This window comes from Hippoglossus hippoglossus, chromosome 17, assembly GCF_009819705.1.
Source record: "Hippoglossus hippoglossus isolate fHipHip1 chromosome 17, fHipHip1.pri, whole genome shotgun sequence".
NCBI lineage: Eukaryota > Metazoa > Chordata > Actinopteri > Pleuronectiformes > Pleuronectidae > Hippoglossus > Hippoglossus hippoglossus.
In genome coordinates, this window is record NC_047167.1 from 5893987 (window position 1) to 5915269 (window position 21283).

Below are 21283 nucleotides of genomic sequence, written 5' to 3' on the forward strand. Positions count from 1 at the left end.
GGGATTATATTACCCAAGACAGAAACTCAGCAAGACCTCAGATCATATATATATATTTTTTCACCAGGGCACAAACAGTGAAACCCTGTGTGAGTCAGGCTTTGTTAGCTGTTTCTGTGCTGCTCAGTAGGTGCATGGTGGAGCCATCGGTCTCACACAAACTGGCTTTCCACTGATGACACAGCGACGCAAGTGGCTGAGCTGCTGACCTCTGCACATGTAACACACACACACACACTTAAAAACGCTCACTTCCCTACAAAAACTGCAGATATATTAGAATGAGTGAGCTTGCAAACATGAAGATAAGCAAGCTCAAGATGAATAAGCCAGAACACCCTCAGATATGAACATGCAAACACACACGAGTTTTGTTTTTGTTGACCATTGTGTGTGTGTGTGCATGTTGAACTGTGTACTGTATTGAGCCGAGCATATGGTGTGTGTGGGACTGCATGTGTGGATGGAAAAGACAGGGAGAAAATTAATGAAGCTTATCCTGTGACCCAGTGAATACCCCTGTGATCTGCAGTGGCTGGAAGGGAGATCAGGTGACTGGATGGAGGGAATTAAAGGCGTCTCATTGTCACTAATCAAACAGGCCGTTCATTATTCAGAGAAGCTGCCGAGCCGTGCAAAGGCTGGTCTCACCTGTGTGGCCGAGACAGACAGAGCATGCAATGTAGAGTGACTGCAGAGGTCTAATATGCAGCTTATATGTCAGGGATAATACTTAATGAGCATGTTTATACTGCCAATTAAGTGCTGATCTCACTCATTAGCACGTCTCCTCTAGAATAAAAATCACCATCATGACAGCTGTATCATCATGTATTGAGCGCCTTCATTAATGCAGTGACTGTGGCTGCTGCTGGGATGCACGATTATGGTAATGACAGTTCATCAGGACTCGTCAGTGGAACAGTGAGAAAGAGCCTTTGGACGAGAGGAGCGTTCGGTCTCTGCTGCCATCTGCTGCTGAGAGGCAGCAACACTCAGTCAGAAAGATTCATCACATCACCGGGAAATAGTAAACCGAGTCACCATCTGTTCCACCATGGTGTGAAGTGTTATCCAGTGCCTTTAAGAGATAAGTATGAAACCATGTTGTTTAAGAATTAATTTACATTCTCATTTGACCCCTTACCCCAACAGCTACTATACTATACGGTCTCAACATGTCTTTGAATTTGGTTCTTCACTGATGTATTGTTGTTATTGTAAAACATTGTGGGACTAAAATGGTAAAAATCCTAAGAAGAAACAAAAGCTGTGATTTCACTTTTAGTTTTTTGTGAGGAAAATTTTCACTCATACACATATATGCTTATGTTGAGCAAGATGAGATTGATACCATTCTCATTTGTGCTGGTTAAATTAAGCAGGGGGAAACACAGCCTAAAAAGTATTTAATTTAAATAGATAAATAAAGCCCCCCCCCAATAGCTCCAGAACCAAACTTAATGCAGAAATCAGTGTGGTATCTTCTCATATCTCTATCAGCAAGAGGGCAATAACAATAACCCAAATGTCAAACTATTTCTGTAACATGTAGTAACCAACGAGATGTGGACCTCTATGACGTCATCAGGGGTCATTTCTTAAGGCCTGAGCCACAGAGGACGTTAAACTGTTGAGTTTGACCTTATTGAGTAAAACTGTTTTGTTTTAATGTCGTCCAGGGTGTACCCCAACTCTCGCCCAAAGTCAGTTGGGATTGTCTCCAGCTCCCTTGCGACCGATTAGCTGTGTAGGTGACATGACAAACTATTCCTTTAGGTGTTTGATGTCCCTGCAACTTGTACAAAGACAAATACATTGGATTAAATGCACCAAGTCAAACTTAAATAGACTAATTCCTTCTGTAAAGTCAATTTTATTTATTCTGATTGATAGAAGCATTTTTAGAAAATATACTCATTTTCAGGCCTGCAAAATCAGATTAAAACTGTGATTCACGAACTTAGATACTCTTGAAGAGATGGGAGCGCACGATAACACATTTCTCAGTCATCACCGTCAGCATACAACAAAAGCATACTAACAAACACATTTATCAAATGATATATTATCACAAATAAAAACATTATTGTTAACTGGTAGAGTTACCACAATGGCTAGTGCAGTCTTAATTTCAGTATTTACAACATCATGAGAGTAATTAAAGTAAAATTTCACTTTCAGTAGCCGCAGATTGTCAGGACAGGGAGGGGGGTGAGAGTATTGTCAACATTAAATGATTTCTGCACAAATGCATAAAACAACAGTTACTGAGCATACTGAAATACTGGGTGTTTGAATGACCAGTACTTTATGTACTGCAGGTCACAGCTTCTTTTATGCCTGAGAAAAACCATAGCAAGTGTAACCAGTTAAAACAGAGAGCATACAGTACATGCACTTTCAGCAACAAATGTTAACATGGATTAAAAGAAGAAGAAGAAAAAAAGAAGCTGCGTCAGTTGATTGCACAGTTTTAAAAGCTCGTCTCTCTCCAGTCCTCCATGTTCAAGTCCGGTGTTCCCTGCGAACTTCTCCCGCTCCACTGGTGACGTCATAGCACATCTCTGTTATCGAGCTGGGGACTGTCACAGCCTAAAGAAGCAAATATAACAGTGTTGCATGATTTAAAAGCTTTATCGTCGTGTGTAATGTCTGAGATGTCGCTGGTAGAGACAAGCCCACAGACAATTGCCACCCAAACCTTCCCTCCCTCTTCTGAGAGATTTAGCATGTTGTGTAGTATACAGTTTAATTCCACTTTCAATCAATAGCCTTCAGTGAAAGAGCTCTGTAAATCCACTGTATACACATACCCTATACAAGCCCACACAGACATGGTAGCTGGTGAACACAGCACAGCATTTAGCAGATTACAAGTCAGATTTGATTCAAGAGTTTGAACGGAGCTGGAAAGGGGGCCAACATTTGATTTATTGACCACAAACATCTCCAAATAAATGCCAGGGTTGCTGTAATCTGCTGGATGGGTAAACCTTTAAGCTCTGTGCTTTGGTTGTCTCTGTGACCTCCAATTGGCCAAAGTAGCAATTAATGTTGGTTTTAAGCTACGATAATCAATATTCCATATTTACAATGGGTCAAATACAGTTTGTAGTGCCACAGAGGACTATCTAATTACACACTTGATCTCAGCTCCATAAAGTTTTGAGTCGATGTTTTCAATTAATGAGCATGTGTGAGGTGTTTCAGTCACCGTCCTGCAGTACCAAACATCACACACATACAGTTAGCAGCTAGCCAATGAGCATAGCAGCACATTCAGCTGCTAAATGCTACCAGGAGAATAAATATTGGACTAGCATTGATCAAGTGGCAGGGAAAGCTATTCTAAATGAAAGCTAATGTTGCTCTGTGTCTTCTGGGTGTTTACACAACAGTTTGCTAACACATTCGCCATATCATTTTTATGAGGTGAAAATATGCCAGATGTTGTGTTTTAAGCGGTTTTAAGCTTGCCACGCTCCCCCCAGGTGGCCAAATGATGCAAATGTAAGTTTCCTACAGAATTAGGAGCAAACAGATTACCCACAGAAGTAATCCCTCTTACACTTTAATTCAGGTTTTAATTTGTATGGGAAACAAATGTGGATATGTGACTATAGGCCTGAATACAAAGTATCGGCTTGATGTTTCACACACCCTATATGACCAGCTCTGCCACCATTTGTGCCACGTGGACCCTTTTATCACTCTCCCACTGATGATAATTGAATTGCCCTGCAGCAGGTTTTTGAATTATATAGTTCTGCATCACAGGGGTAAATTGGCGTTGGTTTTGCCGCGTCATTCGAAGCCCCTGAATTCATCTGCCTGAGGTTTTCATCGTTGGTGCCAAACCTCTCTGTGTGGAAAGTGATATTGAATCAGCTGAACACGGCTGCCTATTATCGCAATAATGGAGCACGGTATCAAATAGGAATCAGCTCCAATTAAAGCAGGAGTGATAAAAGGTCCTAATTTGTCAAATGATGAAGCTCTCGTCTAATAACACGCTTATCCAGGCAGCGTCAGATCCGGCTGCCAGCTGCAGTGACAAGTGTCTGGGAAACATCCAAATCACCTTTTTAAATTACATCTGGTGATCTCTTTCTTCGGTCAGCCATATATTGAATACCGGAAAACAAGCGTGCCTTCAATACACAGGGTATGACTCATATATGCACTGTACAGTGAAATGAAAAAGTTTACACACAGTCAAATATTTGGCAAAACTTACACATGTTTTGCTTGACTTCAAATCAACTTTATAAATGTCGCAATAACTGTGACGGTGCAAACTTTTCCTGGGAAGTGAAACAGATACATACACCTGGTCCCGGGAGAATAGTCCAGAGATCTGTTTCTGTACTGGGGGAAACGGGGCTTTTTCACAGGGAATCTGCGATCGGAGGACCTCTCCAGATCGTAGGGACTGTCCCGTTCCATGCCTGAGGGAAAGTGGCAGGAGACACACACACACACACACACACACACACACAGTGGGGTGCAGGAACTCAAAGGGGGGGGTTACAGGATAAAGCTTCAAAGTGGTGCACAGCCAGCGTGCTCTACAGGCTTGGGAGCACATGAAATAACAGACTCGTGCTGCTTTCATTTGATAAAAAATAACAAAGGCTGTACGCCATTGTTATGAATTATGATCAAAAACAGCAAGATGTGCATTCATCTATGACATCCATGTATGTAGTAGCTAAACAGCATGCAGACTGTGTATATATATTATATATACACACACATTTGTGCAGCACAAAAGCAGCGGTCTAATACACAAGAGTCAGTAAAACAGTACCTATGTCAAATGAGTTGGACTTCCTGTTGTGATGTGATGTCGCTGGGAATCCATTACGGTCTTCTTCCTCATCTGATTGGTGGAATGATCATAATCATAGTCATCATCATCACATGCACACCATCTGATTCGCTCTTTATGGCCTTACTGACATCAACGACACATTTTATCTCCTTGAAGTTCTTAAAAACTACCAGTACTTGGATATGACCATTAACAGCTACCATGACTGTACAGAAAACCAAATAGTGCCATGTGTAAATGACAATAAAGTGGCCCCAATGGGATTTTACTTTGACTTCTGCCAAATCTCCTATCAAGGCGGTGATAGCAGTCCTGTAAAATGAGGTTACCGTACCCTGACTGATGGCAGGATCTGTCTCCTCTGTCCCAGGCTTGGCAGATGACGCCAGTGGGCTTTTCCCCTCAGCGTCGCCCTCGTCTTGACTGATCGGCTGAGCTGGAGGCAAACTCCTCTGCTCGCTGCTGGGTTCTTCTCCTGGACTGACAGGTGAGGTTTTGGTGTTTTCTGGAGAGGTCTTGTCTCTTGAGAGGTCAAGACTGGACTGAAAGTGGAGCATACAGTGGTATTCAGTGATGTAGGAGTCTACTGCGTGAGAGATGCTTTTTTCCCCCCTACATGCTGGTTACACACTGTACCTTATTGGGAATAGGAGGACGCTGTCCATCTAGTCCTCTTGTTCTCTGCTTCTCTTCTCGGTTTCTTTCACTCTGGTCTCCTTCTCGTTCCAGCCTCCCGGCCTCTTCTGGTGACAGAAAAAGAAAAGACAACACAACCTTTACAACGATCGACCGAAGCTTCTCCTCTTGCAGAAGCATTTCATGTGCATTCTGTTTAACCACGTAAATCTTGGTTGGATAAGGGCTGAAATCTTTTCCAAACATGGATCAAATTAATGAAAAAAGAGACCTACATATAAAGTAAAACGATGTAATGAAATACCAAAGACCGACTTGTTTCTCTTACATTTTCTGCATTAAGACTAAGGGACTACAATGAGCAAGCTAGACAGAGATAAATAGAAAGATAAATAGATAGATAGAGAGACACATATACAGAGAGATGGAGAAAGATAGAGCGTTAGAGAGCAGCACAACGATTGAGACAGAGATTTATATAAATAGAGAGAGAGATGGACAGAGAAAGAGACTGATAAAGATAAAGAGAGATAGATAGAGAGTTAGAGACAGATCAATGACAGACCATCTTTTTTACATATGTGAGCATATGTTAATAAGCAAGTTAATTTGTTCAGGGATGTTATGTGGAAAACTTTGCAGCAGTTATTTTTAACGCTTTTCAATCAGAGGGGAAAAGTGAACATCTCTGAACTCTTTCTCCATTTTTAATGTCAAGTTGCAGATTCTTACATTGATTTTATGACATGACCAGTTGGGCCTCCGGCTGATCTTTTAATGCCTTCTGAGCCAGACGGCAGGTCTACAAGAAACCGAAACCTGAAGAGGTTCAGCTTGTAACATAGTCTAGACCTGAAACTAACAATAGCTCTCAACAATTAGCCTCTCTCTTTGTAACGGCCCCTGAAGTTCAGAGCAGCAGACCTCTGGGACTCAGCTCAGTCAGATCAATGCCACTCTTCTACTTCATCTCTCATTAAACTCACATTGACAGAGCTCCCTATAACCAATGTTCTCTTAATGAGGCCGAGTTTTCAGATGTTGAGCTGCTTTATTTCAGTTTTTTTACCCAGAGACTTTGAAGTGGGAAAAAGACACGCTTCATGAAATGTAGAGAAATAAGAGCATCACAACATTGTTCATCAACAGCATCTAGCTTTCATTGCAATGCACACCTCCTCAAATAACATCAACGTAATAATGAGTTTGAAAACCTTGAATTGTTAATTTAATATGGCACATCACTGAAACTTCAGATAATTAAATCAAGAGTTTAACTTCACTATGCATCATCAAACCATGTTTCAAATTACTTGTAAATGTATCCATCTAAAATAGAGTGAGCTAGCGCAGCTATGTTTAAATACTTGAGTATTCTATTGTTTATTCCATTGATTAATTTAGTTATTAAAAAATACTTTTGCCTTATTAAATAGCAATGGCAAATAAACAAAAGAGAAGAAAAAAAACTTCTGGTTTCCTTTTCAGAATATCCAACATTTTCATTGGTTAAATTGCAAACTAAACCCATTTAGTAGATTTAAGTGCCATCTGGTTTAGAGACACGGAGGACAGATGCAACAAGATGTCTAAAGACATTAAAAAGGTTCTGGATGTTGTAACCAGTCAACATAGACACAACACAGACGTGTGAACATGTCCGTGAGAGAGAACGAGGGAGCAAGAAATAACAGTGCTGCTGCTCACATGAAACAACGGTAACATATACCCAGTGACTGATCTAATATGTTATGAAAAAATTATTCTGATCATTATGAAAGTGTGTTGAGTTGAATTGGACTGAGGCTGCCACAGTTTGAATAATTAATGTGAGACACTGACACAAGAGTGAGGCTGCCCACATTAGGTTGTCGAAACAGTTTGAAACACGGTGACCACTGGGTAGTACATTGAGTAACTACAGTAATCATTTCAGCGATGTGGAAATGTGGGAAAGTGTATAACATGAAACGTCTGTACTTCACTGAAACAGACACTCAAAACAATCATTTACAATCCAGTCGCCTTGTTGTTTCCATTACTGACATTTGTTTGAACTGTAAGAAGCATGTCATCAGCAATTAAACAACAATGCTTCTCACCAGGGTTAAGTCGTTAAAGTAAACCAACATGCTTGCATTTCATTAGGTGATCGGTTCAATTCATTACAAGTGGGACCTATGCAAATATGAGGTGTCTGTGTTTTGTGATTTGTTCTTTTACACTTTGAATGTACGCACACCATTTTGTGTTTAGAAAGGTAAGAATTCAGAGAGTCAGTTTGGCTGCCTGCATCAGGAATATGAAACAGTGAATAACTTAAAACTGTTAATACAATACTGTTAATGTTTAACTTGCAGTACCTAGACTCTCCTGCAGGTGTCTCTGCCTCATGACAGTCAGACTGGGCTTGGTGCTCTGTGGTGGCGGCTCTGGCCTCAGCCCACAGGGGGTCACACTCCCACCACTGTGTCTGTCCTCCTCCATCTCGGCCCGCGAGTCTGTCAGAGGTACGATCCTCTCCTGCCGGCCCGCCTCCATCTGTCTTTCCGTCTGCTGTTTGGCGGACACCACGTGGCCGTTAGTCCGAGTATCTGTGGGGGCGTCTGAGATGGTGGTCGATCTGTCGGTGTCCTGGTCCATCGCCTTCATGTCACAGGAGCTGCTGCCATCGGAGTCATCGATTTCCGCTCCGATGCAGCTGTACACCATGCTGACCAGGTCGGTGGACTGAACAGGGACGGAGAAAGAGAGATACATCAAATCTGCAAACAAACCAAATATTACACCTTATATATTTACATATCAGGTGCTCTCTAGTTTCCAGACTGTGGTGAGAGTTAAGCTTATTGATGAGATTTTAAATTGTAGTGAATTCAATTAGGCCCAAACTAAATTGTCTCATTTAGCATAGGGAAGTTCCTCAGAGGATCCACAGACTCTGCTTTGAGAGCCAAAGGGATTTAAATGACTTCAAATCTCTTCACAAACACACACGCATTTGTTTTCACATGTGTGAGCGCACGTTTGAGCAAAGATTTAAAGGCCCCGTATTGTAGAAAGTGAGATTTATATGTCAGTTTGATAAGAGCAGATCTAGGTGCTGCATTAACACTGCGAAGGTATCAAAGCACTGAATCCACAGAGATTTGCACACAGCCCATATTCAGACACTGTGCCTTCAAAAGGAGCCGTCAACACCCAGGTATCCTTGTGATGTCAGAAACAGTCTCTCGGGTACTCTCCCAGTACGGCCCACTAACTTTATTAACAACACAACAACAAGCAATCACGTATAAGTATAAGAGTCACAAACTCTCACAAGTATAAGAGTCAGAAACAGGTCGAGGAAACACTGCACAATCGTTGGATGTCAGGAAGTTGTATATTTAATTTCACAGAGGCTAAAACTCCTCCAAGGTTATGTTTCACCCCTTTCCCTCGGTTAGAAGTTGTTTATATGTTTGTTTGTGAGCAAGATTGCACAAAAATTCGACGGATTTTCACAAGTCTTGTTAGGAGGATGCAGTATGGGTCAGAAAAGAACATATTCAATTATGGTGATGATACGGATCAGGGGAGGGATCCAGGAATTTTCCCCATCACTTTCTGTAACATTTCAAGATGGGTAGTTTTTCCACATTTTTTTTAGATTGCCCAGGGTATAGTTAATGGATCTTGATGAAAAAAATCTTACTTATTTAGGGAACTGCTATCTGTGTGTGCAGTTTGGTGCAGCTTGACTGAATGTGAGGTGACTGTTGGGCCTTGGCGGAGGTATGAGCTCCACTGCCATTCGAATTCTTTCTACAATACAGGAGCTCTATAGTTGGAATTTGACCTTCCAGTTCATTTCTGTGCTGACTGACCATTACCAACTGTATTTACTGGTGATTTTTACCAAATTACAGTGGTCTCCTGGTCGTGTGTTACTCAGAAAACAGTGCCCACTCAGAAGACAGGCTGAGAAACCAATACAAAACAACCTGTTCTTGCTGGAGCTCCCTAGAGAAGCATGAGCGAGGAGATGTTAAAATATACTGAGATAGATTTTTGCTCTTAAACCACAAATGCACCTTTTTTTAATATACATCAAATTTTCAAATAAAACACTGGAAAAGAGTAAAACGTAGTCCTCCACACTTAAGACAAACAGGCTGAGACTGAGAATAGCAGGTGGTGGGCACAGCACGTATCTATATATGGTGTCATGTAGTGTGGGACTGTAGGAAGTGGAAGACGGATGCTGACAACTTGGATCCTGAGTTCGATTGGAAGCAGACTAGAAAAAGAGCACTAGAACAAATTTGCGTGAACTTTAAATATTCTTTTGTGCCAGATTGGTGCAAAGTTTCACAGAGCAATGTGTGCTAAAAAACACTCAGCCAATATGGAAGTAAAATACACACTCTTATGCTTTCAATAGCACGATTAGCTGTAGCGCAGCATTGAGAATTCAGTGGTCACAGCATCAGACTGTCCCAGACAATGTACCTGTCTTTGGATGAGGCAGGGGGGGCTGCCAGGCCTCATTCCATGCCCAGGTACACCCGGCATCGGCCGAGGAGACGCCGTGGTCCCGTTTGCTCCTGGAATAGAGCACTCCGGCCTCATTGGGTCCTTAGGGTGCTGAATCATGGAGTAGACGTTTTCTGAGGCGCTGCTGGGGCAAACAGACGGAGAAACAAAAACATGTTTGATGTCTGAGTTGAGTCTTGACATTTGAGGCCAAGACACAATGAGGGATTTGTCCTCAAACGGACTCACATTGCTGCATTTTTATATGCTGTAAATTAACAAACCTTTTTTAAACTACAATATACAATAAAAGCATGCGTTTCCTAGGGCTGGATATTGTTTGTTTTTTCTCAATATCTGTGCTAAATCGATACTTGTAAAACAGTTCCGGTGCCCAACTTGTATCCGATACGTGAATGAATAAGTGTAAAACTCTAATAACCAAATCACCTAACCCAACTACAATAATTTCACACTAGATAACAGTTTCAGCAAAATACTCTAGCTCGATCAATTGTCTCCCTACTGCCACGGGCAGGGTTGTGCTAACAAGGCATGTGCAGTGATGTTCACGTCCCCATGGGCAGGGCAGTAAATGGCTTATGCACTGAAATTCAGCACCAAAGTCTGCGCTGTGATTCAGTTCAGTAAGTACCTGCCGTGTAGGCACCTGATTTCAGTGCCCAACCCTCCTGCATCCTTTTCACAGTGAAAAAAAAAATGTCCACAGTTAATGGACAGATCTTTGTTGCAGATTCTATTTCACTGTCCACGCTCACTGTCCTGCAGTAATGAGGACAGAAGAGATGGAGTTGAGAGGAAAGCCAAGTTAATGCAGCAACAACCTCTTTGATTGCTTAGCAACAATCTGGAGGTAAAACCCAGTAAACAGTTTTAAGAGGCTGTTCTTATCTATAGCTGCATGGCCTTCGGATGAGTCATCCATTCTTTTATTCCTCTCTGTCACGCTGCTGTACTGTTGTGGAACGAGGCTGTTGACCAGCAGAGGCGGCTGCACCACCAGGTTTTGGTTTGGTCACAATCCCATTGGGTTCATCTTGGAACCACTTCTGTCGGCTGAAACACATTGGAGCTCCCACTGAGTGCCTCTTCTCCTCCATGTTGTCCAAGCGTGTACCTGCTTTTAATGTTGGAGTTTGCAAGGAGCGCCATTCTTTTCTTTCTGTTATTATCCGTGTTATTGATTTAAAAAAAAAATATATAAGTCTAAAGATTGTATTTTCTCCTTTATAAACTACGGTCCCGTTGTAACAGCAGCTTTAATGCACCCGGTGACATAAATTCAAACCAAAGTAAAAAAGAGACGGCAAAATATTTTCTTCCATTAAAATATTTATGAAGCTATAAAGCGAGGTTAATGCCCAGCACTGGCTTAATTTAACAGCCGTCTCGTTCTCTAGGTCTGTGCATTTCAATGTTACTTTCACTCCCTCCTTCCACTCAGCCCCTCAGCAGCGTACTAACTCGGAGTCCTGATTAGAGATGGTGGAGTTGCGGTTCTTGCGGAAGCCAGAGAAAATGGACAACACGCTGCGTCTTTTCTTCCTCCGCAGCGACTGGGCCTGATGGAGGGATGACAACTGACTGAATGGAAGAGAAAGCAGAGGAAAGAAAGGAAGAGAGATGAGGATATTGGTAAAAAAAAACGGAGTAAAAAGGGCTAAAAACAGTAAGATCGAGAGTTAGAGGTCATTTCCCTGAAATGGACTGATCCCATCAGCCCCAACTGTAATTGACAAGTTTTCTGTAGAAGTCCACACTGACAACCTGATCCCTCACAGCTGCCTACACTGTGCATACTACATTACTTATGCTAATGCTCCATTTAACACTGACAGATAACAGACTTTGTATTCTGAGTGGCCTGTGCAGATGGTTTAACAAGTTTGACAGAAGGCATAGTTTTTGCTGCCAGTTAATCTTTACTCATGCACTGTCTGGCATTGTTGGCATTGGGCACATTTTGCCATGCAGCCTCATCATTGTTTGGGAGCCATCACCATCATGTGGCTGGAGAAGACAAACTGCAGCTTTGAGTTGCACATTTATGAGCAATGTTTGTGGATCAACCTAAAGTTTTTGAGCTGTGACACGTCTATACTATAATTTGGTTATAAATGGCTAGCGTCGCTATCTAGCACCACCTTAAACACTGAACCCAAACTGAGGAAGTCATGTTTTATCCAATAAAACCACTCACGACTCACTAATTTGACTGTAATTTTACCAAGTTTAGTTTATTTAGTTTCTTTCAGCTAGTGTAGTGATATCTTCAAGCTAGAGAAGCTCTGGTTGTTGAAGGTTGAGTCTTGAAAGACAGATTTAACTGATTTTAATTCTAAAATCGTCAGAGCGCACACACTGGACGATCTGGCCAGAACGTTAGACCACACGCTTGCCGTTTGCAGGGACTTATTTCACAGTGGCGATTCCAAAGACTTGAAATGTCACAGAAAGAGAAAATAACTTCTTCTTCAGTTTTTTTTAATGGCGGTTAGCAAACAACTTTTAGGTGTGATTTCAGAAGAAAAACCAACATGGAGGAGGACCGATGTCAGGTGCTCCGTTTTGCAGCAGAAAAAAAACAAACTATGGATGAAGTCATGGCTGAAAACGCGTATACATTTGTATATACAGCTGTACAAGTAGGGATGATTCGGTTGGTGATGCTTCCCAGTCAGCTTGTTCTCTCCCTCCCTCTAATTCGGGTTTCTGTCTGAGACGATTGTCGCAAATATCAAACATCAAATAATTTTTTCTCAAAAAACGGTCTCCATTAATTATGTAGTTTTCATCACATCAGTGTTTTTTTGAGTGTTAGATTTGTTAGGTTAATAGGTGTTATTTCATTTTGTGTTGTTGGTGCTCTAATGTACCCTAATGTAAGACTATGCATCTTATTCAAATGAAATACAATTCAAGTGATACTGTTACATTCAACATAATGTGATTGAGCATTGATGACATTTCCATTTTTAATGCACTGATACTATTAGAAGATAGTTTTGAAGCTAGATCACATTCACCAAATGAGAACAAAATCCAAGCATTATCTCGTAATTATAAAGTCTACAATAATTATGACTCATTGTGTCAGGATTACAACTTGGCATCTTGTAATTAAATCTCCACATGATAATTATGAGAAAGCTATGCCATCATTATGCTCACTAGTTGAGAAGACAGGACGATGATGACCATGCCTTTTTACAATTGTTTATTTTCAGAATTACTTTGGAGATTCAATCTAATCCATCCATCTATATAGTATCCATGGTACTATGTACTATGTGTCAATTTAACCCTGGGATCTCAAATGACTGTGCTTGATCAGCTGATCAGCTTGACATTACAATAACAGCTTTTTACCCACACAAGGGTCATTAGAGGTAAAAAAAAAAAAAAAACCTAACTTTGACTTGAAATGGCCAATCTCTAGGCAGGCAGTACCTTATTTGCATGCCCAGTAACATGCTACCTGTAAATCAGTTGAATATTGTCAAACCATTGTCAGGAGTGTTGCATAATCTGCCTCAGGTCCCGTTCACCAACATTGTTAACTCCGCCAAGGAGGTTATGTCTTAATCATCGTTTGCTAGTTAGTTAACAGGATCGCAAAAACACTACGAGACAGATTTTTTTTTTACAAAACTTGGTGGAAGGAAGAACCCATTGAATTTTGGTGCGGATCTGAAACGATTCATTGATCTTGATTTAGAAAATAAATAATGTTTTGGGAACTGATACGAGTGTGTGTGTGGTCACCATGGTAATTCGATATTGACATTTTTCTGATATTGATTAGCATTTTTTTCATGACAACACAAAAATAAAACTGATTGTCAGCTACCTGTCAGGTAGAACTCTCTTGCTGTAGAAATCAGGTAGTCCATCCTCCAACATGTTGACCGCTCCGTTCTCCGAGGAGTGCTACACACACACACACACACACACACACACACACACACACACACACACACACACACACACACACACACACACACACACACACACACACACACACACACACACACACACACACACACAGAGAGAGAACAACAAAGATTAATCTACCACGTCAACAAAAAGCTAAAAGGCTGGCAGAAGGTATTATCATTTCAAATGGTTGGCTGGTAAACCTGAATCCACTGCCAACAGAAGTCTGTTTTGTAAAACAACTCCTCACCGTGCTGCCCTAACTGAGTTTGTACCAGGTTTGAACCACTAAAAAAATAAAATAAACCTTTCATAAAAGTATCCAAACAAACTCACTAAGTTGGAGGCCGCCCCCCCAGCCCCTAGGAGATGGCTGTGCATGATTAACATTTGAGTCACTCAGACACATGCGACAGCTTCCCACTTTAAAAGGAACTTATTTTTGGAGAGTGCCACTGGCATGATAAACAAAATGAAGAACAAAGGTTCACACAAAACAGTCAGTCAACAGATTGGAAAAAAAATATATATATATATATATATATACATATTGGGCTTATTTTCTCACCTCTACACCCTCCCTGTCCTATAAAATACATGGACTACCTTCACGCTGCATTAAAGAATTAATGCAGGAGCAATTAAATATATGTACCATGCTGCCAATAGAAAAAATATTGGATCTCATAGTATTTGTTGAGTGGGAGTAGGGATGTCACAAGTACCGACACTTTGGTACAAAGATGATGACAAAATTCTAAAAACGTCACAGTATTCTTCTTATTTAAATTTTTTAACAGTACGGTAGATATCGAATAACTCGAGTATATAAGTGTGTGTGTGGGTGTGTTTGTACAACGTGTGTTCAGCCTCTGCTCTTTTCTTACAGTCATTGAGCTATACCTGATAACTGAAATCTGGTAATTTTCCTATACACCACTGTTCATGTCATCCATCTTTACATACAGTCCACGCTACATGGCATCAACTCACAGATTCAGGAGGGAGGTGCCCTGCTCTGTGTCTCCGCGGGGGGCGTGGCCGGACGTGGGTCACGTGACGTAAGGGCGATCCGTTGGTGGGGAGGGTGGACAGACACTCCCATGATGCTGAGTGGGTAAGAGGGGAAGAGTGGGGTTGGGCAGGTGGGGTAGGAGAGGAGTTGGATTCGTCACCTAAACCTAAAGTGAGACGGAAGAAAGGGACGTTGGCAAAACTGGCATTTTCATTTTCTCTATACGAATTATGAAAGAGCTCTTGAAATCAGACTTTTGTTAACTCAAATATGAAACTTTTAAATCAATTTGAGATAAAAAACTAAAAAGAAACACCAACAGGTCGATTGCTGTGAAGCAGGAAATGGTTCACAATGAACAGAAATTCTTATTCTTATAACATTACCACCAAAGTGGAAAGAGTTTAGCCTGAGGACAACATCACAGAACAATGTTAATGCTTTAATTCGAACATAACTCGCATGCAAAAATGAATTCTAATAGGATGAGCTTTGGCACAGACTAAGAAAAAGTTGCATACTTTGTGTGGCTGATGAAATGCAGTACTTTTTTTTTCATGTACTTGAACGTCAATTGACCCTGACCCTTTGTGTATTTATTTGAAATACATCACGCTGCAGCAGCACGAGGCAGAAAACTCACTCAGTCTGGTGGAGACAGGACGGATTCTTCTGGTTCTGGAGCTCCGCTTCTTAATAGCCATGGTATCCTTTCATCAGAGGAGACAGTTATATAATGAGCGGTGGTTTTATTTGTGAGACAAGGTCCAGGTACACTCAGTTTATTAGGCAGAGCTGACTACAACTAATAAAAGTCTAGTACAACAGTCCTGCCATAAATCCCACCTCTGTGAAGGTTTCAATGTTCAGGTTTTGATGAAACTGTTTCAGAGACGTGTTAATTCAACTTTATGATCCTGTTGGAGACTGCAGTTTGTGCTGCTGTGGAGCTGCTTCTTGTTATGAAAGATGCCTCGATTATTTTTGTTCTCCAAGATTATGAATCCATCCACCCACCCACTTATTCATCCATCCACAGACCAATGCACCCATGCATCCATCCACCCTCATATTCATCCATCCATCCACTCACCCACATATTCATCCATCTATCTACCGACCCACACACCCATCCAAATCTCTCCACTCCAGATCGGGTCCAGTCTACATCCAGGACATGGTCAAACGTTACACCCCAGCCCGTTCACCCCGCTCTGCATCTGCCAATCGGCTTGTTGCTCCCTCACTGCGAGCTAAACACTCAACAAAATCATGACTCTCTGCTCTCCTGGTTCCTAAATGGTGGAACGAGCTCCCCAATGACATCAGGACAGCAGAAAGTCTACACATCTTCCGCCGCAAACTAAAAACACACCTCTTCATACTATACCTTGAATAAAAAAATCAAAAAAATCTTTAGTTTAAACAAAAAATTTAGTAGCACTTAAATGGCACTTACTTATAGTAACTTTGTAGTTTGGCTTTCTTGAAGAAAATTGTACTTTCTTGATTCTTGTTGTTCTGAGTTTGTACCCTCATGGTTGAATGCACTTATTGTAAGTCGCTAAAAGTCGATAAAAGCGTCAGCTAAATGAAATGTAATGTAATGTAATACAAATCGCTGTCTGTGACTCACATATCTCAAGAAATGTTCATCTCATCAGCTTCACACTTGCCATGTGTACTGCACACAATGAAGGGCACGGTCAAATTCGTTGTGTTTTGGACACATGATATGTTGAATATTAATAGTTTTTGAATAAACCAACACTCATTAGCAGTGGCTGCTGGGACTCATCAACCACGTTCTTGACGACAGGCGCGTTCACAACAATGGCAACCTCGACTGATTCTCCAGTTCAGGGTTCTGTGTACCGAGTTGAGCTTCACCGAACAGTGAATAAAGAGATGAACTTCTGTGGCAGCGGTGGCCCAGCTTCAGGTGTCCAGCATCAGCACAGGCCGAGTACACAACCCCTTCTTAACAGTCAGGTTTAGCACGGGCACTGCACTAGTAATGTATAACGCAGCACAATTCAACAGCCCTACAATGTACACTGCAGGAGTGCTGTGGGTGTTTCCCACCATTGAATGTATTTGGTGCAGAATCTGAAGAAAAATAAACCAATCTCTACTGTGCTGAAGAGAACAGTTGTAATAATAAATACTAAGGCGAGAATTAAAAAAAAGCCTTTGTGTTTAGGTTCGCCAGTGCCCACTGCAGGGGTGGGAACACTCAGTAGACTGGAAACGTTTAAGCTGTGTGAGAGAAGCATCGACTCGATACAGTAACTAAGTCAGCTGGCAAATGGCTGCATGCACTGACTGAGAAAGTGAAATGCTTGGGAGACACTGAAAGTCTTGTGTTACCACTGTTATTTTATATGGCACACGGCGCGATCACTCATGGAAACGTGAAGGAGTCCTTCAGAACACGGTGCTCACAGCATATCTGTTTTATTTTTGTTAACTTATTGAGTGGACTTTAAAAATAACACATCCCTGTTTTGTTTTTTTTAGTTAGTATTGCTTAAAAAGAGCAATTACATTTGGAAACAAAAAAATAAGTGGTGGCCATGAAATAATGCGTGTCCAGGAAAAAATAATAATGAGATAGATAACTAACTAACTAACTAACTAACATAATTTAGCTGCTTTTGTCTGCACTGACTCTGAGGAGGGTCAGACGTGGTGGAAACACTATCCAATAACAACACAGGGCCCTAAAGTGCACTTACATGTCTAGTGCCCAGTGAGAGAGAATCAGGAGCCAGCCTGGTGATACTGGTGCAGACCAAGTGATGTAGGGTCGAATTTTGATCCTTATTAACTCATGGCTACGACTTGTTTTTTCCCCTAATTGTCTAAAGTTGGCTCCGTGTATTCAAGTCACAATAGCCAAAAATTATGCGAAACTGCATTGTTCTTAAAGAGACATCAAACAGCCCCAAGGAACATTTTCAAACAGATTATTAAAACAGTCAAAACTCCAATTAGACAATAATTGTTTGAAAAAGGGAAATTCTCTCATTTCAGAAGTGGAAACTGGTGAATGTTTTCTCCCCTTTTGTTGAGGAACTTTAACTTTAACAGCATATTATCAAAATTGTTGTCATTCATTTGCTGTAAATCAAATAACTGCACTTACTATTCCCAGGTTGACTCCGAGGTCCTCATCAGTGAATTCCAGAGACTCCACTATTCTCGACTGTCTGATCGTGCGTCTTCCCGTCCCAACGTCGTCCCAACGCTTTGCCTGAGACACCTGCCGCAGCTGTGACACACACATCAAACACGTGCACCATCACATATACGCGACAATATGCCTCAACACAGTCTCAGAAGAGACGCATGTCCGCCAGTTGAACTTTGTACTGTTGCGTTTGTAAATCCTGAGGAAAAACAAAAACAAAAAAATATATAGACATAATATACAGAATAAGATGCAGTCTCTTGATAATCAAAGTGGACAGAGGCATAATGAAGTACACTCTGGCACTTCAGTGAAACAAGGGAAGGAGAAGGAGATGTAACAGTCGAGTCAGTGAATGGAATACAAAACACAGCAGTGGAGTGTCCCTGCCAGAAAGCTATTTTTGCCTCAGTTTTCACTGGCTTCACTTTAAACATTTGAATTTTATGGAGAGGAGAACGTGCAGGGTGCGATCGTGTCCTCAGCTGGCTCATGATTTAGCTGGTGTGTCGTCTCTGAGGACATGGCTCTCCTTGCTTTATACTTCTGATCCTTAATTCCAAAGACACCAAACCAGAGCTGCTGACTTCAAAAAGTATAGAAACTCAAGAACACCAGATTTTTCAGAGCCTAGAAGATTCACATCGAAATGTTTCCAGAAGCATCACAGTTGGACATGTTAGAAAAAGCCTTACATTTAAGTTTTGGAGAATTACGGATTCTTAACTCAATACATTGAAACACATAGTTTGGTGTTGATTTTGACATTCGATTGTAATCCGGTAGCATTTCTGTGCCGACTCTACAGCACTGTTACAGGCTGATGTGGCTGGAGGCACAGTAATATAACAATATCAATAACGTGTGTGATCTGTAATAGACATTTTAAACACTAATGGATACAAGGCTTTGGAGAAAACATGCTTGTTCCCTTTCAATCCATGACTCATCTTTCTATGAAAATATATTGACTCACAAACCCTCATATCATGCACAAACACTGCACATGTCACTGGATGTACACAGCCGTGAGTGGTTTCCTTGAAGCTGTAGTAGGTTAAATATGGATTATTATTAACATAGAAGTAATACAAATATGTTGCTGTTGGTAAGAAGCAAGTGTGAGAACAATCCAACCAATGAGGCAGTGGGTGTGTGTCTGAGGGTGTCTGGATCAACATCAATCCCAGGTCACACTGGAGGCAAAACAGGTGCGTGTGAGTCGCGGGACATCGTGCATTTCATTTTGCTTTCCAGGTAAGAGCGGCCACACTGCCTGTGTGAGCTGCGTGTCTCAGGCACGTCTCCTGAGACCACTTTCAAGGTCCTGAAACTTTTTTAAATGAATGATGAATCACACACCTACATAAACTCACTATTTACCATGAAGAGAAACACAGTTTTGGTGGGTTTTGTGTTCTCTCCCCACTCTGACTGAAGTTGGACTGGATATGAAAAATACAACGTCACATAAATACAGCATTCAGGTTTCAGCAACATTTGAGTCACAGTCTGATTGGCGGTTTTTGAGTGGTTGCCTTATTTTGCCGGGCCACTGTCAAATAGGATCAGACAACATGTATGTACACACACACACACAAAGCTCTCTTGAAGCAAATTTGAGTTATGAACTTTTAATAAATAACACAGAAGGATCTTTTTTATTTAAAGACGAATGTTGCTTGTTTAGTAATTTTTCTTGCAGAAGCTTCGAGGAGACAAATCAATAGCCTTCTCATCCCCGTCCATTAAATATGAAGCTGGAGCCAGGAGACTGTTAGCTCAGTTTAAGACTGCAAAACAGAGAGAAAACAAAAGGCAACAAAAATCTGCCTACCAGCACCACCGCTGCGCTCGTATCTTGTTTGTTTGATTCAGACAAAAACTGAAGTGTAAAGAAATGCGTGGGACTATTTCTTGGCTCGCAGTAGAGACTTCCTGCTGTCTTGTCATCATCACAGCCAGGTTGCTAAGCAACCAGCTGTAACAGACTCCAGAAAGAATTTAAATATGAAATCTGTGATGTTTTGTGTAGACATATATTTATGATCTACCTTTAGATCATGTGTTCAAACACAGAAAACTGTTTATTTGTTGCAGTTGGTAACACTCTGCAATCCTCGTGGGAAAATGTGGATGACGTTTGCTTGGCTACAGTCATGTTATCTTGTTTATAGGGAATGTATTGGTATTAACATTTCACAACTTTTCCAAAATCAAGCTGAATCAACTCTGAACACCACATCAGACTTTCAAATCAATACATCTGTGCTAGAAAGTTACACATTTCAGCTCGGAACTAGAACTTTAAAGTTTATTTTCTACCATCTACAGAGAAGTCATGCAAAGTTATATTACCAGTACCAGTGTTTTATGGGTTGTGTAGAGCTCTTGTAGAATCTGATCCACTATTGAGTTGGTCAGGTAAGAGACCACAGACAACTTCACCTCCCTGAGACAAAGACAGAAACACAAAGAGTTCAGTTGGTGTCTTAGCTGAAGTTCCTTGCTTGATGCTGTTTCACCAGCTCTCTCTCTCTTACTCCAGGGCTCTGTTGATGTCCTCCGCTGCTCTCTCCATCAGGGCGTTGCGGATGGAGGAGCGAGGGATCGAAACTTGTTCGGAGATGGACGAGAGAGGCGGGCTGAGTCTCTCGGCTGCCGAGCAGGACATGGGACACAATTCGCGGCACAGAGACACCATAGAGTCCACAACGACCTGGACACAAAAGCCCAGAGAAGTTATGTATTATGTACATTTCAAATTTAAATCTCAATATAATATAATATATATACTGTATAATATTTTCCAAACATTCAATTAATCGTTCACAGTATGATCTACTCGCTTAACCTTTTCTTATATATGACTGTCATTTCAATCTATGTTGGTAACGAGGGTGCCCACACACAAAGGTCACTCTCACACGAAACAGATTCCGAGAGACAGGTACACAGGATAAAGAGTGAGAAATAGGTTCTCACTTGAGAGAAAGAGCTGCATTGCATGGCGCACCTGTCTGAAACTATGAGGTCCGACTGCGTGGACGGTAAACAAAATGTATGCACCATAGCATGAGCATGGAGGTAGCTCAGTGTAGTGTGGTAGTGCGAGCACGCTGCAAAT

At 41.3% G+C, this 21283-nt stretch overlaps 1 protein-coding gene across 3 annotated transcripts in view; it reads right to left on the bottom strand.

The window, feature by feature from the left end:
* Positions 1 to 1856: 1856 nt before the first annotated feature.
* carmil3 (capping protein regulator and myosin 1 linker 3) overlaps positions 1857 to 21283 on the bottom strand; it is a 94249-nt gene continuing 74822 nt past the window's right edge. Inside the window, exons 27-40 of one of the 3 annotated variants that reach the window (XM_034614797.1) lie at positions 20700 to 20875; positions 20515 to 20608; positions 18112 to 18237; positions 15607 to 15673; positions 14942 to 15129; positions 13863 to 13942; positions 11477 to 11596; positions 9968 to 10133; positions 7837 to 8203; positions 5474 to 5580; positions 5172 to 5379; positions 4814 to 4885; positions 4332 to 4451; positions 1857 to 2595 (exon numbers count right to left, since the gene is read on the bottom strand). In XM_034614797.1, coding sequence (XP_034470688.1) covers positions 2555 to 2595; positions 4332 to 4451; positions 4814 to 4885; positions 5172 to 5379; positions 5474 to 5580; positions 7837 to 8203; positions 9968 to 10133; positions 11477 to 11596; positions 13863 to 13942; positions 14942 to 15129; positions 15607 to 15673; positions 18112 to 18237; positions 20515 to 20608; positions 20700 to 20875 — 1932 coding nt within the window. In that variant the 3' untranslated portion in view covers positions 1857 to 2554. The remainder of the gene's footprint in view (positions 2596 to 4331; positions 4452 to 4813; positions 4886 to 5171; positions 5380 to 5473; positions 5581 to 7836; positions 8204 to 9967; positions 10134 to 11476; positions 11597 to 13862; positions 13943 to 14941; positions 15130 to 15606; positions 15674 to 18111; positions 18238 to 20514; positions 20609 to 20699; positions 20876 to 21283) is intronic. The other 2 variants (XM_034614798.1, XM_034614799.1) reach the window with 2 other exon arrangements.